Here is an 18,162-nt window from a genome sequence, read left to right as displayed (position 1 = left end):
AACTGCCCTATGTGTGAAGCCCCAACGTTCCAGAGCACAAAGGGCTCTGAAGAGAAGATAGCAGGTGCCCCCACCCTGCCATTCAACATCACTTCTGCATAAACAACTGGAAGGCTTTCCAAAGTGACAAAGGCCAAGGATATGGAGGGGCCACTGAGCAATGGTCACTTGATATGGCTAGAAAGGGCACGGCCCTTGGTTTGACTCTCAGCTCTGCACACTTCTTGATCTCTCTCAGCTGCTCAGAGAAGATGCAGGCCCAGCAAAGCACCCAGAGCAGTCTCTCAAAAGTGGCAGCCGTCAATGTAATTCTGAGAGGACAGCACCAAAAAACATGCTTGTATTTGAGACCCGATCTTCCGCACCTGGTACCAATGTCTGTAGACTCAGGCTTGAAAAGGGAACCAATATTTTCTATTCTAGGATTTTCTAGGATATGGGTCCAGAATTGCCTGCTGGACAAAGAAGGGAGGAGGTAGAACTGGGAGGTGGGGAGTAAAGATACAGAGCCCTAGTCGCTACGAATTTGATTCGTAAGCTTGAAGCTGGTAGGTTTGATTTGCTGCTGCTTTGGACAATCAGAGGACGGCAAACCTATAGAAAAGGATCTCTTTGCTTTTCAAGTCCTTGGAAATCCATGTTTCACAGGCCAGGCAGGAACTTTCTGGAGTTCTGACCCAAACGACATACAGCCAACGTTATGCCATCCCTATTGTATCAACTGTTAGAAGGATCTCAAAAAGCTCCTCAGTGTTCCCAGTGCATTCATGTTCACAAGTGTGAAATGTATACAATGGTGAGAATGTGTCAATGCGTGTGCGTGCTCTGTGTGTGTGTGTGTGTGTGTGTGTGTGTGTGTGTGTGTGTGTGTAACGACAGCACATCACCTTGTCTATGGATGGGAGGATAAGCTACACAGACATAAATGGACCCTGGGCCCAGCTTTCCCACAAGTGAACCACAGGACCAAAGTCCCTTCCAAAGCCAAAGCTCGAGGACTGAGCCTGAAGTTTCTGACCAGTTAGTTACCCTCTGAGATGAGGAAATGGACCCCAAATCCACACTTGCAGAACCCAGTCCTGCTGCCCTGACCAGAAAGCAGAGGCTGCTGGATGCACAGATCTTGAGTTGTAAGACAGAAAAACACTTGAAGGAACACAAATAGCATTTGACCTCAAATGTTCTTGTTTCCATTTCAGGACTTAAACTGGGAAATTCCCAGGGGCCCATATTCTTGAGGGACTATATGACTTCTTATGTTCAAAAGACAGAGGAGGCTTACAGCCTTGGAGATCTCAGTGCTGTGTTTCCGATACTCTCTTAAAATGACATAACCAGATCACAATGTGGTTTCTAGAATAGCTCAAGTAGTTACACACAGACCCAACAGGCCGGATTCTCGCAGCCTTCAAGCCCAGGGAGCGAGCCCCAAGCCTGACCCGGGGCTGACTCACTCCTGGGTTTCATACCTGTCTACTCGTACTGACAGTGAGGTATGCTCATGCATCCCCGCTTCCCCCAGGCTGTGGTGTGCTAACCCGGCCTCAGGGCTGCAAGGACATCTGTTCTCAGCAAAGCTCACCAACCTTTGAAAGAACTGGCGTCTTTCTGAAGGCAGCTTTGCTAAACTGATCTTTTGATAAGAACATTGAAGGAGAAGCTAAGCAATAACTTAAGCTTCCCCACAAGGTCTCATCTGGTTAGTTGGTTGGTGTAGGTTGTTTTTAAAGACAGATTCTCACTCTACAGCTCAGGCTGACTTGAAACTCGCTGTGTTACCCAGGCTGGATTTGAATTTGCTGCAATCTTCTTGTCTTAGTTTTTCAGATGATGGGATTACAGCCCTTGTGTATGGCTCTTCTCGTCTGATCTTAATGTTTAGAGCCTGTGTCACTAGAATGGAAACTTACTAGTTGCTGAGTCAGGAAGAAAGGCTCCTGCGCCTCTCTGCTTTAGCCTCTGGCCCCACCATGCTTTAGGGACAATGATACAAGACACCAAGTTCTTTCACAAGGACCTCACACAAACAAAGTGTTAGGATGGCTGAAGGTGACATCTGGGGAAACAGGGGCTCTGAAAGAAGGGACAAAGATCAGGGTGCAGAAAGGCTACCAGGGCCTTTGCTTCACCAGTAGGGCAGGGACGGCAAGCGGCAGCTGTCATGGCTTGTGGCAAGCCCGTAGTCGTGGAATAAAAAAAAATATGGGCCAATGGGCCTACTAAGATAGAAAACCGCACCAGGCTGAAGGTCGAAGGCACAGATCTCTGTTTCCTCATCTATACAAGGTGGTGTGGAGTCCTGACAACCCTCTCAACTCTGACAGGAGCCTCCACTTCACCCCCAAGCTCCCAGGAGCATGTGCGAATGTGGGGGAAGCAAGTATTCTCCACGCAGCAAAATCCAAAGGGACGGAGAGGCCAAGTTGGTCCCCTCATTTTTTTTTCATTCCTTCCTGTTTGGGGTATATTACAGCACATGTGAGATGGACGGTTCCCGAAGCCACGCACACAAGGCCAGGTGCCTCTGTATTAGAGGAGGGAACTGGCAGGGAGGGCAGCTCTTCAGGAAACTGTCAACAGATGCATTACCTACCAAAATGAGGTTCTTGCTGAAACTGACAAAGAACACCAACATGCTCCCTAAGCAATGGCAATCCCTGCACTGGTGAAACTGGGCTTCAGAACAGTGCCATGTGTCCGCTAGGCACACCCAGTTGGCAAACAGCAGAGCCCAGACCTAACACGCTCTGTGGTCCCACAGCCAAACGCCTGCGACCAGGATAGACTTGCCCACTGCCCTTCTTTCTCCACTGAGAGGCCAGCACCCAGAGATAATGCAGGAGCCGTTCTCTGGCCATTCCCTGGCCTTGGCACCACTATGGCCCCTCCTTCACCTTCGTGAGAAGGCAGGAGGCCTTTTTTTCAGTCGTCACCACAAACAGCTATCGTGTGCCCATTCCATCCCATCTACTTCCACTCTGGACTTTATCCCACACACACTGTCTGGAAGCAATAAAAGGTACATGGAAGAACTGAAAGCATTCTGTGTGGATTTAAAAATCACATACATATGTAACCACAACAAAGATAGATTTAAAATGTAAAGAGTTATTTTTTTTTAAAGCAGACACATGTACTTGTATGCGGATGTACTTTTTTCCACTGGAAACAAATTGTTTGCTAGTCTGTATTAGCTCATGAGTAGTTTCTTCTAGGAGGCCCTGGCTCAAGGATCACATTCAAAACGGCACAAAAACCTGGGCTGAATGGCTCTGGTACTGTGATTGGTGTTTTCCAGTTTGTTTTGGTCATTCGACTGCAATGGAAATTGTCTGGCCCCGAATGCCAGCAACTCCACGCAGGTACAATCACAGGCCGCTTGCAGTGATCAGCTGGGGCTGAGTTAAGGGACCTAAGCCTGATGAATCTCAACGTGAAATCTCTTTAGCCCTCTGCAGCTCAACACGGCCAACTGGTTTCCCGAGGAACTCCGTTCAGAGAGTGCCCCCGGGAACAACCCTTTTATGTTCAGAGTAGACGTTAACAGCCGAGTAATTAAACACTGAAAGTAAAGGCTTATAATTAAAATGCTGACAAACCTGAACCAGAGTGGCACAAGTCGGGCCGCTATAATGTTTTTACAATTCCTTTTTATACATAATGTATGATCCTTCTGCTCAAGTTTCCTCTATGTTCCTTGCCTGTGAAATAATTTACATTAATAAATAATTTATTACCATAACTCCTGAAGTAATTATGGGTTTTCATCCCTTTTTTTTTTTTTAAGCATATGAATTGTTTTGTTCTCTGTCCACTGACTTGTATTTACAAGATTTTTCCTAGTGGCCTTCTGGGAATAATTGATGTTGCCTTCGCTGTCTCACATTTTATGTGATTTCTAATCTCCCGGCTGTGGTGAGAAAGATGGAATGTGTGGTATCTACTCTCCTGATGAAAGAAGGCTCATTTAGCGGCTGGGATTAGGCAAAGGTAATGAATGGGGCCTGTACTCACCCATTTGCCCTGTTTCATAGAAAGAGAGGGGAGTGAAGGGAAGGGAAAGGAAGGAAAGGGGGGGGGAAGGAAAGGAAAGGAAAGGAAAGGAAAGGAAAGGAAAGGAGTTGGCACCCCAAGCCAGTACGAAGCAGCATCTCGAAAGGGTCCCAGGCTCAGGCTAAGCTTTCCCATGCAGACCCCGCTTCACTGAACACAGGACACCTCTGCCACACTTCCTGAACCCACCAGCAGTTAGGTGTTAGGAACGGCGCTACTCCCAGCCCAGATGGCAGACTGGGAGCTGCCACTCAACTCATGTCATGAGGAGATGCCTCTCCCTGAGAGAGCTGCCTGCATGGGAAACTCTGCCTCAGCGCAGAGGTGGGTGGGGAAGATCTGAGGTGAGAAAAGAACGTGGTGTCTGCTTGAAGGAGCTGGCCTGGCACCCTAAGAAGGAGCCTTCAGCGAGCACACAGCAAGTGGGCAGGGCTGGGTTCTACTTTGTCTTGTGTTTCCAGTCCACATCTAACCCAGATTTGGTCTCTCCCTCACTTTAGAAAAGCGTAAAAATACTTTGCATCAAGTTCCCAAATTGAGGTGGAGCACAAGGGTAGTGAGGGGTCAGGCATCCAATCCACAATCACAAGAATGAGGTACTTTAAAAAATAAAACAGCCCATGCATTGTTAAGAGGACTTGATTCTAGATGCTGAACCGTAGAGGGCATGAAGGCAGCTCAGCCACCAAAAGGGTGGCACTCTGAAGAAGCAGTAGCCCATTGCTGTTCTCCGAGCCCTGGTGATCTTGCTGGCTTTACTTCAGAGCACCCAGGAAGCTCCCCACACATACCCACACACACTGGTTCCCAGCTAGGACCCTGGAGTGGGGTTAGGAGGGAAAGCCCTGAGGCACAGACCTTTGTCTTCAGGAGCCTGGGCTGGAGTGGTGATTATGATAATTGACATTTTATCTTTGCTCAGCTTTGTCCAGCCCCAGAAGGGCCAAAAACCCTCTTGAAAAGTCTGGCCAGTCCCTCAGGGTTTTCTCTTCCCTGCTATTGAAAAGCCGGCACACCCAAGATGAAATCTCCCTGCCTGGAGTACACTCCCTGTGTGCTACAGGGACCGAACAAGGCAAGGCCACCAACTTCTCCATTCAAGGAGTCAATGGGCTGGAGAGCTGGTTGCTCCAACTCAAAGGGAAATAGGGAGGCCTCTGACTGCTGAGACCCCTGGTTCGGCAGCTGTTGGAATGGGACAGAAGGTGCTAGCACCTCCTACCCACAGTAGCTGTGCTTTGTAGGAAGATGAGATCAAGAAGTGGGAAAATGGATTCTACCGCTCAGTGTCTCTACTGGCCTCCCCAATCTTGTCACAGGGGATTTACCGTCTGTGGTTCTTGCTCTTCCATTAGACACAAAGTTCCTTGTGGGTTAAGATAGGGTCCCTATCATTTGGCCCAGCATTAAGTTCCTAGAACGTGCTGAATTCTCAATGAAAATCATGAGAACAAGACCCTGAAACCACTTGGGATGAATGAAAGCCCTGGTAACACATGTTGTTGCATGGGGCACAGTTCTGCTGAGTCTAGGAAGGTTGCTCAGCAGGCAGATGAAGGGCATAGAGCTAGAGAAGCAGAGTGCACAGGATGCTGCTGTTCCAGCATCTAAGAAGCCACTCCCTGCACCTCTTCTGGCTGAGTGGCAGGACTTCAGCACTGTCCTGTAGAAGTGAGAGCCAGTGGGGAGCCAGTGAGCCTAGGATAGGGCTCCCAGTCTGGCACTTCCCAAGCCATGTGCTACCCTGGACAGAGAGCAGGCAGGCTGTGTGCCTGCCTCACAGGTCCGGGCAGCCAGACGGTCCTGGACAACCTCCCCAGGCCTTACTCTGGCCCCATGGGCAACTCTGTCACTTAGAGCCACCCCCAAAGGAAGCCGCTGTGGTCTCTCTTTTGAGGAACAGTAGCTTGGGCTGAGGTCTCAGTCCTCTTTGCAACTATTTCTGTGGTGCGCTCTCCTGTGCCATATTTTGCCACGAGCGTTCACACGGCTCTCACACAAGCCCACAACTGCTAGGCTACGCTGCAGATGAGGAAACTGAGGCTGAGAAGTTGAAAAGTTCAGCTCTAACGAGGCCAGTCACAGACCAGACCCATCAGAGTCTAGTCACTATACAGACCCACAGTGGAAGGCCAGGGAAGCCTAACAGAACAGCCTTGCGATGGAGGCCCGCCTTCCCTGGGACCCAGGTTCCTGGGTTGACTCTGTGGGAGCTTGGTCTGGGCTGAAGGTTGGCCACACGTGACACCCCCCACCCCCATGGCAAAGCAAGGCAGCTCAGCAGTGAACCTGTTTCAGGATGCAGGAAGTACCACAGGCTTCTGTGCCTTGGACTGGTATTAGTAGATGAAGGACATTAACCACCAAAGAAGTACACGGTCATGTGAGGACAGGCCATAGAAATGTGCCAGCCAGGTGACTTCTGCTTCCATGTCCTCTAGGTAGCGGTATCAAAACAGACATCCAGCTTTTCCTGCACTATAGCATGTGCTGAAGAGAAAATAATTGTCCTTCTCTGCCACCTAGTCTAATTCTAAGTCCTAAGAGATCTTTCAGAGAGTCACTGGGCCTCGGTTTCCCCTAGTATAAACAAGCACCTGCCTGGCTCTGAATTTCCAATGTGTGTAGCAGTGTTCAACATGACGGACCCAGGTCCCTGTGCACTCAGTCTCACCTATGGGAAGTGCTTTGAAATTAGAAAACTAAACCACAGGGCACAGAGAAAGGAGAGTGATCACAACCTCATATTTACATACCCTGCAAGGTACTGAGTCTGAAATCCCACTATGGCTATTCCATCAGTGAGGCCTGGTCTCCGATTCAAGAGAATCCATCTGCAGAGTGCCAAAAAATGCATATAACCAATACGACCATCCTTTCTTCTCTTTACGAGAAACAGCATCATGTGTGCATAGAAACACAAGACCAAGCAGCTCATTGGACAGGATGTTTGCCATATAAACAAGAGCCTTAAAAACGTTCCTGACCTCTGTTCTCTCTAGTTCCCTTCTGGGACTATCCTAAGAAATACAACAAAAAAAAACAAAAACTTAGACTGAGAGAACCCTGGGCATTAGAACTGAAAATTCAAACAGCCCTTTTACCCCATGACTATAAGAATCACAAATCCCAGGGCGTTTTAATATATCCACACAGTGCAACATTATACAGATTAGGATGCAGGGCCTGAGTCATTTGCATGCTGTAGGAATTACTGAGTGCAAAAACAAACACAGTTTATATAATTATACGTTTGTGATGGACTTGGCTATGTGAAATATGCAAAACATATGCATGCATACACACACACACACACAATATCACTGAGAACCAAAATTTGGTGGCTTTTTACTTCCTATCCTATGGTATATTTTCTGAATAGAAAGAAAAATATCATCATGAATGACTTAATAATCAGCCAGAACTCAATGCTGGCGGTGGAAATGGTGCCAATAAACCACACACCAGTGCCCCTCACTCCCACACCCAGGACCCTGTTGGTCCACGCCAGCCCCGCTGGGGACTGAAACAATTAGAACGCAGGAGAGAGTCTCTCCAGGACTCCTCTGGAGTCTCCCCTGGCTGGAAGGACTAGAAGAGGATGTCCAGGCTGTGTAGCTACTCACCCATAATTCCACAGGAGAGAAGGGTAGGTCCTTGACTCATCTTCTTTGGCGTGTGCTGAAAACAACCAGAAAAGCTATTCAGACTTCACGTCATCAGAAGCACGTTCGCACACGACTCTGAGCTGAGCTCATGACACTGAGCTAAAGTCACAGTTACAGGAGGATCTGCCTTTTGCCAGTATCGGGTTGAGGAAAGGGGAAGAAAGTAGCCCAAGAGACAACATCTGCACAGGACTGAGCCTGACCTTTGCCCCAGGCCCAGAGTTACAGACGGAGCAGGCTAAGAGGCCTTTGAGTCATACAAGACGTCTGTGACTCCTGACAAGAGGGTTCTCTCCACAGAGGGATATGGGGAGGTTTGATGCAACAATAGAACCAAACTCTACTAGGGGCTAGAAAGAAATTTGGAGAGGTGGCCCCCTAGGAGTGAGGAGCAATGGACCCTCACTACTCCCTGACGGCTCCCCGGAGATTCAGAGACAGCATCCTCCACAACGCAGAAGGGAACGCCGGCTGAAGCTCCACAGCCGCCATGGCTACAGCAAAGCTTCCAATCATTCTCTGAAGCACAAGACACTCACTGGATCTATCAGGTCTCAACCCGAGAGTTACGGTTTTCAACTCCTGGGCTCTGTACACCACTGGGCTTCCCCCTCCACTGTGAACATTTCCTGTCTTCCCTCACAGTCCACACCTACCTCAGCTGAACAGCAGATGACAAAGAAGCTGAGACTGCACAGCCACACAGCAAGCTGAGCACAGAACAGTCTGGTGTCCAAGTCAAGTGGCCTACTCAGAAGGCGAGTGAGGATCAGACATCCCAGTCAGGACCCCAAGAGGAAGGTCTGCCTCATGCACCCCAGAGACCGGCTACCTCGCTCCCTCACGTTCAGTTCCACTATACCCAGTAGACAGGAACTGACAGTTATCTGCATTCAGGCTGCTTTCATGCAATGGGAAATGAAGTTCTCAGGGTTCTAGCTTCTGAGAGGAGCTCCAGTCCCCTACCACATGACAGAAAGAGGCAGGGTTTCTAGGGTGAGAAGTGGGTGGGAGCCTGGCTCTGGTTCACAAAGTCCCAGGAGGAGGGCGGGGCTGACTAGCAACACCTGGTCCACCCAGATAAGGTGGCAGACTCCTGGCACCCCATCCCCAGTGCCCAATTTGGGGGCCTTTGCTCCCGGTTAACAGTTTAAAGGGCAGAACGGTCCTTTCCAGACCTAGGACATAGAGGAGGAGAAGGGCTCAAACCTCACGGAGGACACAGTCACACAGCCAACTCTTTTCATTACAGAGAGATGGGACTTGGGGTGGGGTGCAGAGCATGTGTGAGGTGGGCTGAGAGCAGAGCCAGTTTCCAGAGGAACACCTGAGCAGGTGCTGATAGACAGGAAGGTTACTGATAACGGACAGCCCTTTCCCAAGCCTCTTCTTGGCTTGAAACCATCCTTAACATAACCAGGCCAGGTTACCCTCTGGTATGTAACTATCTTATAGCCATCTACTGAAACATCTAGAAAGAGTTCAAAAGAGCTGTACCTGCCTCTGTCTCAGCTGAAAGCCCTCACCAAAGTCACCCAATAGAGAACAGGTAACAACACAGGAGAGCCTGCCTTCAGGGCTGAACCACCCACAGAACCAAGGGCAGAAGCCTACAGCAGCCAGGCAGGCCCCTTACTCTCCAAGGAAAGTTCTGAGAAAGTACGGGATTGCCTCCGAGGGAAACAAGGTCTCAGTGCTCACAGGGTACCCAGGATCAAGGACAACACCTGCTCAGGTAGGTCCTAGTCTGCCCCACGCAGTGCACCCAGGCCCAGTGTCAACCAGATGGGCTAGGAGCCCACTGAAGCCACACCAAGACAAGACCACAGGAAGGCTGGCACAGTGCGTGTGCGTACTAGTGACCACAGGTGACACAAGGGAGAGCTTGGGACTTCACGTGAAGAAGCAGGAAGCAGAGGACAGCCACCTATACCTTGTCAGGAAGGGAGAGCTCATGTTCTGCTGTAAGCTGGGAGTGCAGGGCCAAGGGAGGCCTAAGTTGGCCCTGAGTACCTGCTTCTAAACCCTTGTCTCATCCTGGCCCTGCTCATTCTGGGCCTGGGCCACATACTCTTCTACAGCCTGTGAATGTTCCACCTTTATTCCAGTAGTAATCATTTCATTTGAGTTGACTGGAGATAGCTCCTGTCAAATAAAGAACCCCGGAGCTAGAGATCGCTCAGCAGTTGAGAGCACTGGCTGCTTCTCCAGAGGACTAGGGTTCAATTTTAGCACCAACTTGGCTTACAATCACCTGTAACTCTAGTCCCAAGGAATCTCACACTCACCTCTGGCCTCCATGGGCACTAGGCGTGTACACGCTGTAACACATACATGCTGGCAAAGCATCTACACAAATAAAACTTTTAAAAAAGAAAGGAAGAAAGAAAAGAAAAGAAAAGAAAGAGAAACCTTGATTGGTTCCACACTGGATCTCAAGCTAGGACAAGGGCCCTGACTTGCTTTCTGAGCTCGACTTCTGAAGTGAAGAAGAACTTTCTAAGCACCAGAACATCTCATCCGAAGCCTCCCAGGGTCAAAGGGCCAAGCATACCCTGGCCCCTGGCAGGTTTGCCTGGGGACTTCACATGGGCAAAACGACACCTAGGAGTTTCTGGCTCCAAGCTGACACAAGCCTTCCTATTTCCAGTGTCGACCAAGAATACAATAAAATTCCCACTGGCAGATACCATTCCTGCAGCCAGGCTTCCAACTCTTCAGATCCTCTATTCCCAGAGCAGGAAGAAGGGATAAGCGAATCACTGTGCCAAGCCAAGGTCCAGCAGCCCCAAAGGGACTCTGCTGTGAGGACCCCAAGACTTCCGGAATCTACAGAAGAGTGAGCTCAACTGCAGGCTGAGGTCTGCAGGGAAGGAAGCCGAGAGCACGTTTCCTCTTTGCACGCCTCCCTCTTTGTGCCTGAACCCACCAGGGCTCAGTCTCAGTGACACGATTCACGTCACAAGAGAAGTCTTTGGAATCAGGTCCTGGAAGGAAAGACAAAAGCTGGAAATCAAATTGAGGCTTCAGGGACATTTGTCTGACTAAAGGTGACTCTGACTTCAATAAAGACCCAATTAAGGCTCTAAAGGAGAAGCTAGCAAACACGGAAAATACCAGGCCGTACCCATAGCTTTCACAACTTTCTTCAAAGGTTACTGCCTAAAACAACCGAGCCACTTTTTCCTTTTGCTGACACAGTACCCAGGGAGCCACAGTGTGAAGGGGAGATGCTCGTACGACATACTAAGAACAGGCACAGTATCATGCCTGCCTCTCAAACAGAACTCAGTGAGGCTGAGAGAGCAGGAAGCAGAGAGGAATTCAGGAAGATGAAGAGAAGCTGAGAAGAGAAGGGTGTGATGGAGGGAGCACTGACTTCAAGGCTGAGCTGGGCACAGGGGCCTCTAGGTGTCTATGACTACCCAGACTTCAGCTAGTCTATGGCCAGCCAGAGACTCTGGTTGGAGCTGTTGAGGCCCAAGTGCCAGGTTGGTTTGACAATGAATATGAGTGTTCCCTGTGCCTAGAGAGCTGAACACAAGGCCTAACGTGGCTACCAACGTCAGAGTGGGCAAATGCCTTAGCACTGGCACTCGAATGTGGAAGGGTAGAAGGCGGCGTCTCTTCTACTACTGGCTGCATGGTTTGGGCACAGGCAAGTAGTCTATAGCTATGTACTGTTCTCTGCCCAGAGCAGCCGCTTGCCTGTCTCCTCTGGGCTCCGGGATTTCGAGTAGGCTGAAGAGAAAGCTGTCCCAGCCAAAGGAGATGGTTACTTTGGAAACAAGAACAGGTTCTTGGCCTGCATGTAGACAAATGGGCAGGAGCTGGGGGGAGTTCAGTGCTCCAGGGTCACACATCTGGGCTGCCTTCCAGTGACAGTGGCTAATGTTAGAACATGAGAAGGAAAAGCCCTTGAGCAGAGGAAAGCAACCAGGCAGACTAAGGAAAGAAGACAGGGAGTGGTCATGGTTACCTATGCATGGCTGCCTGACCAAGGCAAGCCAGGGCTGTGAACACAGCCAGTATCCAGACCTATCACTCCCAGAGAAGTGGGTTCCTGAGCCCAGAAGGAATATGCTAAGCATTCATCAGTTTTTGTTCCTTTTCCTGAACCTTCCTTGAGAGTAAGGATGGTCACCTTTGTCACCAGAATTAGGGTTTTGCTGTTTTGTTTTGAGACAGGTTCTCATGACATTAGGCTGGCCTCTAACTAGCTACTTAGCTGATTTTGAACTTCTGATCCTTCTGCTTCCACCTCCTAAGTCCTGCAATCCCAGGTGTGTCACCAGTTGTTCAAACGGGGAATGAAAAGGTGACTGTGGAAGGGCAGGGACCACAGCTCTTCTTGTTTCTCACCGGGACTCAGGAGCTCCAGGGTCCTAGAGTCTAAGGAACCTTCTCCCAGTCTCCCTTAGAATCCTGTTTCCTTTTCAAATCTTAACCTCCACTTTTGTTATCTTCTTGGTCTAATTAGAAAACACAAGAGAAACTGTTTGCCACCTTTTCTGTGTCAGCTGGTGGCACCTGGTGTGAGGATGATGTTACCAGGGCTGCCTGTGGAGCAAACCCCAGCAACTTCCTCTGCTGCTCACACAGGGGACCAGCTGACCTCAGACTCTGTCTCGGGGAGGACATGGCTAGAATGGCACTATTTGGGTCTTCAGGCGCTTACAGAACGTTTCTCCCTGATGTGGCCACGACCTTCAGAAGCATGGTCAGAAGATCCTGGCCAGAGACCATGCATCCCCACACCGAATTCTCTGAGCCACAGTTCCCGTCTGTCTAAGGGACAGAGATGAATACACCTTTGTCCTTGCCTGAGCAACTTCCATGGTACTCTCCACACCTTCTGTGGCCAGCACTTGGGTTGAAGTAGGCCTAGAATGTAAGCAATGGTCAATATGAAAGATGTCAACAAACTCACAGACAAGAAGAGCTCTTTCCAAAGAGGCCATCCCTCACCACTGACCTGACCTCTGGATCAGAGGGGAAGAGATAGATGGTTCTGGGCCTAGACAGGCCAAAAGCAAGGAACAAAAACAAGAAAGGTGCTCTCTGGAAGGGGAGCAGAGGTTGAAAGACAAAGCCTGGGCCTTGGAGTAAGAATACAAGCAAATGAGCCTTGAGGAAGGGATGAGTATGCTCCGCCCTTCTGTTCCAGGAAGACAAGGCTCTTCCTTTAGGAAAGGTGCAAGACCCTGCTCCTCAGCTGGGACTCAGGAACGGCTGCTTCCACGACCCTAGGCCCTGGTTCTATGGCTAGCTCCAACCAGTCCTCTTGACACTAGATAGGCACAGAGACAGCTGGTGACCAATAATACAGCTGAACCCTGGAAAGCACAACCCTGGGGATCTCTGGGCAGCCCCTCAGTCCAAGGCACCATCTGTAGATATTTCCCCAAAAGACGGTTAATGCTAAGAAAAAAGATAAGACAAGCATGACGTATATCTCGGCTACAGATTAAACGGAGGGACCAAAATGACAAGGTCAGAAGCTGTGGCCATGGGAGCCTGTGCAGGCCCTGGTGGCATGAAATGCCTGGCTTTTATTAAGAATCATGCCCTAGCACGAGGAGTCAGTCACTCAATGCATAGGTAACCTGTTAAGAAGTGGTAGGAGCCAAGCAGAAATATCATGAGGAGAAAGAAGACAGAAAGTTTGGGGGCAGGCAGGATTGGCTTTTGGGCTGAGCAGCCACAGAAAGGAGAGTTCTATGCTATGGAAGAAGTCCAAAGGTCCTGAGGCAGGCTCACAATTGGCATCTCTGGGCGATGCCTGAGTACTGAGTGGGGACAGTACTCGTGGAGCATGAAGCCAGTGGATGGTTCTGAGCAGATGATCAGACTAGACTGGTACTCCGCGTGGCTGCTGGGTAGAGAAGAGGTTTTAAGAGCCAGAAGCAGAGGCCCAGTTACCACAAGAATCTTCATGAGAGAGGCCAGCAGATAGGATGAGGGTAGCTGAAGGTGAGGGTAGAGGGTAACGGTGAGAAGTGATCAAACTGAAGATACACATTATATGCAGATTGGAAGTGGGGTGTGATGGCTGAAGTAGCCCCACTCCTGCTATAAAGACCCAGGTATCCATCAGCCAGGAGCCTTAGCTGCTTCTCCCTGCCCTGTGTCTACAGTGCTGGGGCACAGGGAACAACCTCAGAGATAGGCACCCCTATACCACCGTGAGGGAGGAAGCCTAAACACAGGGCAAGAAGTGGGGCTGATGGATTGAAACGAGGTGAGTAAGTGGGCAAGCCAGCAAGGCAGTAGTGTCCTGCGGCAGCTCTCAGCTCTCAACTACATGCATGCGTGGAAAGTAAGATCGAGCCCACTTCTACTCAGCCTTCAAGGCCACACCTAGCACCCCAGTTCTGGGAGGCTCACCCTGATATGCTTATAGCCCAGCCAGCCTCCTCAGCATACCTGAATCTCAGCAGGGTGCCAGCTATGAGTTGGCATTAATGGCTCTTGAAGGGTCACTGCATTCTGTCTCTCTGGTAGAGTCTCCCTCTACTCTGGGAACCACTCTAGACAACAGGGCAAGGCTCAGCTCTAAATCATGCTGGTTCTTCCACTCTTGGCTGATTCCCATTCATAGGACAGGGACTTGTAAAGGTCTGTGGACCACATGCAGGTCCCAAGCATTTCCCAAATTTACCGAGGTGAGGGGCTTCAGTCCACACAATAGTCAGAATGTGGTATTTGCCAACATGAGACAAGGAAAAGAAAGCCCACCAAAGGGCTGAATGTGAAGCCCACCATCGTTTGGCCAAGCTCTTCTTTTCTTCCTTCCTTCCTTCCTTCCTTCCTTTCTCCCTCATCTACCATTCTCTCACCCTGCACTGCCCTTTGGGGGAACAAACTTATCTTGGCCTCCACTCTGGCACCCCTCAGCCTGGAAGCCAGGCAGGAAGAAAAGAAATGCTGGGCTCAGCTGATGCCCTGGCATGATCTTTCTCCCCTCACTGAAGCGGCTCTAAGCTTTCTCCCTCTGAGTATGTAGCCACACAGTTCATCTGCCACATAGTCCCAGCCTAGAACCTCTTGCAGAGTTCAGCTTACTTCCAAGTTGCTAAACCTGGGTGCCACATCGTTAGTCACACCACAAACCCGCTGTACCTGCACACCGGGCCACAAAGGAGGAGAAAGAAACGCAGCCCCTGAGGGTCCTCACCAGTTCGGGGATGAAGGTCCTGTGTGCTATGGAGTCAGCTCCCTGGATGATGAGGCTTCTCCTTAGGATCATCACCATGGTAAGGACCTCAGGCACTGGGCTGCATTCCAGGGTGGGCACAGGCCATCTTTAGGTGGGCAGACTTGACTAGTAGTGATACCTGGGCATCCCAGGGAGTGATGTCATCAGCAACAGCTCCCCATCAGATGCTTAGTCTGGGGACAAGGTCCTCTGGGAATGGCCAAAAGTAGTCAACAACCTGGGAAGACAAAAGACAGGCAAAAGGGTTCAAAACTAGGAAAGCCTGGGATGCCAATAGTGTAGCTCAACCCCGACAGTGCAGGGGACCCAGTGGGGAAGGAACTATACTTTTATTGCACTCTGAGAGGTTAACAAGGCCCAGAATTTCTTTCTTAGATCACACACACACCCCAGCTAGCCTCAGGATAGCCACTAGCTAATGCTCTTCTAGACAGAGCAACAAATTTGGATCCAGCCATGAGACATCTTCAAGACCACAGGTTCTGAGGTGCTAGCAATATGTGGTTCCTGGTGATGCAGCATCTTACCACTGGCTGGGCTGTTTGCAGGCACACTGAGCTCAGACTAAGACAAGTTTCAACTGGCTACGGATCATACTCTTCATCCTCACATCCAATATCAAGGAGGACAGGGGATCCAGAGCTGGGTGCTGGCTCGCCTCAGCTACCTAGTCAAGAACAAATACTACTGACAAACCAGGAGGGCCTATTTAAAGACACACACCCCACCCTTAGCAGTGCCTCATTTCTACATAATCACAACACCAGAGGACTTTGTAGCCTTGTCCCTCTCCCCAGAGTGAACTAAACCAAGTGACCTATGAGCCAGTGACTGGACTGCCTTGGTACTACCATTCTCCAAAGACAGTCATGTCGCCTCTCTGTCCACCAGGTCCCACCGAGCAAAGGCAGAAGCTGGACAGACTTCGGTGTAGGCACGAAAAGCAGTTCCTTACAAGGTGATTTCTCTTATCCTAGTTCCCCATCCCAACCCATTAGTTAGCCCTTCAAAGAAAACTACACAAACATGAATGAGGATCTGAAGGTCACCAACAAAATCTAAAAAATAATGGTAATAATAGCAATAAATAAATAGAAAGGCAGTTCCTAATCTGTAATTAAAAACAAACTGCTCAGTGCAGGAAAATGTTTTAGAAGTTGCGGTGTAAAAATTAATTGCACCCTGGTATTTACTTCCCATCCAGCTTATAAATCATATTTTCCTGTTTACTTCTATTAAACTTTACAGAGGGTGCTATTGAATCTGCTATTATAGGCCAGCTGGTGAGCACAGGAAAAGGACCTTCTACCTTCTTCGAAAACAAGGTTCGTCCAAAGTGCAAAATCAGGGATGGGGGCTGGTCAATGCATTTGTAAAGCTTGACTGTTCAGGAAAGGAGGCCGGAGGGGGGGTGATCTAGAGTCCCCAGTGGCGCTGGGAGACTTGCTTCACACCTCAAAACCACATCAGTCTATAAGCCATGCACCCTAACCAAGTGTGATGTGTTTAAAGAAGGAATGTCGAGCCGTTCTGCTTAGTTCTGGCTCAACAGCAGGGCCAGAAGGGCCCGCTGGCCCCCTGCATGCTTGGATCAGGAGCAGGCCAGGAGGGGTACCCCTGGACTCGCCTTTCAAAGGGGCCCTTTGTGCTGCCCTAGGCAGGGGAGACCTGGTGGCAGCCATTGCCTTTCTGGGTGTGAGCCTCAATTCAGTCCTAGGGCAGGCAGCCATTGGCACAAGGCCTGGGAGGTAAACTCCCCGCTTCCTTCTCCGAGGTGATTGGTAGGCTCAGTGGTTACAACTCAGATGCTAAGTCCAGCACATCTGGGTTAAAATCCCCACTTTTGAAATATATTATTTCTCTAAGGGACTCAGTTTCCCTCTTTTTACTGTATCCTAGAAAAGCAAAGCTCAAGCCCTTTGCTTAGTGCCCAGTTCATCTGAAAAAATCACAGATGGTAGAAACTACTGTTCATTTTATTTCATGGGGAGCCCCAATCCTCTCTCCAGCAATGGACATCCAGGCAGTCATCCTCCTTAATTTGTTCAAATTCCATCAGCAGAGGCCTGGCTGTATTACGGTCCATCCCTCTAGTGAAACTGTGAGACTAGTAAGGGCAATGCTACGGAAATGCATTGCCATAGAAACACGACAGCCCTGCACAAAGCTGCAAAGCGGACTGAGACAGCAATGGGTTCCCGCTATCTCCAGCTCCATCCCCACGGTAGCCCCTACAAAGGGCCATGGGTGGCAGGGGCCGCACTAGGGGTGGAGCACTACAAGCACCTGAGTACTTGGGTAGTCGGGAAGAAGGATGGACCATCCCTGCCCTCGCAGCTCTGAAAAGAGGCAGCACTGTGTACGTACTGAGAGCAGAGGGAAGAGCAGCGGAAGGGAGAGTGTTAAAGACGCCTCTGCCTGGGTGGGGCAGAGCGGGAACACCCTGGCTGCCCACTCACAAGGGACTGGTTAAATAAACTACAGTACTGCTGTGTGACAGAATACTGTGTGGCCTTTAAAATGGTTTTAATGAAGCAGTCAGAACATGAAGTGGGGAATGGTATGCACATTGGCAGCCATGGACGGGGTACATGGAAGGCAACGGGACAAATAGCTGGAAAGACCCTGAGCTCTGAAAGCCATGCTGAATGCAGACTTTATTCTACAACATGGTTTGGCTCCCAGAGGAGTTGTCGCTGGAGCTGGTTTCTGGGATCTGTTGGAAGAGTCTTTCTGCCCTTTACCTGCCCCAGTACAGTCCCTTGAAGAGTGTAGGCTCAGCACACACTTCTGGAATTAGGCTAAGTCACAGCAGCCTCTGTGAGTCCGGGTACATTCTCAGACCCGGAGAGGCTAGTCCAGACCACCAGAGCCAGCCCAATCTGAAACTGCCTGGGATTTTTTTTTTTTCTTTTGGTACAGGGTCTTTCTGTGTAGCCTTGGCTGTCCTGGAACTCACTCTGTAGATTAGGCTGGCGTTGAACTCACAGGGATCGCCTGCCTCTGCCTCCCAAGTGCTGGGATTAAAGGGGTGTGCAACTATCATCCGGTTCTGCCTGAGATTCCTTTGCCCATTGGCACAGGTTTACCCAACCCCATCAGAGTGTGCTGGTGTCCATTCAGTGACCTAGAGCAGTGTAAGAAGACTCTTTCCAGAGAGAAAGGGAATGTACTGGGGGGTCCCAGAAGGGTGGGTGACAAGACATAAGCCTGGCAATGCCC

The 18,162-nt window shown here is 49.9% G+C and overlaps 2 protein-coding genes across 2 annotated transcripts in view; both read right to left on the bottom strand.

Annotated features, from left to right (window-relative positions):
- Fam53b (family with sequence similarity 53 member B) overlaps positions 1-15,036 on the bottom strand; it is a 64,419-nt gene extending 49,383 nt beyond the window's left edge. The window contains exons 1-2 of the mRNA XM_041666444.1: positions 14,899-15,036; positions 7,680-7,734 (exon numbers count right to left, since the gene is read on the bottom strand). Of these exons, the coding sequence (XP_041522378.1) occupies positions 7,680-7,734; positions 14,899-14,976 (133 nt within the window). The 5' untranslated portion in view covers positions 14,977-15,036. The remainder of the gene's footprint in view (positions 1-7,679; positions 7,735-14,898) is intronic.
- Positions 15,037-15,047: 11 nt separating this feature from the next.
- Eef1akmt2 (EEF1A lysine methyltransferase 2) overlaps positions 15,048-18,162 on the bottom strand; it is a 90,244-nt gene continuing 87,129 nt past the window's right edge. Inside the window, exon 7 of the transcript XR_005975774.1 lies at positions 15,048-15,157. The gene's annotated coding sequence lies outside the window, so the exon portion shown is untranslated. The remainder of the gene's footprint in view (positions 15,158-18,162) is intronic.

The sequence above is a fragment of the Microtus oregoni genome, unplaced genomic scaffold (assembly GCF_018167655.1).
Source record: "Microtus oregoni isolate MIOR12 unplaced genomic scaffold, Mior012 000016F_ref0000370, whole genome shotgun sequence".
In the NCBI taxonomy this organism is placed as follows: Eukaryota; Metazoa; Chordata; class Mammalia; order Rodentia; family Cricetidae; genus Microtus; species Microtus oregoni.
The sequence above is the reverse complement of the archived record's forward strand: the minus strand, read 5'-3'. Positions and strand labels throughout refer to the sequence as shown.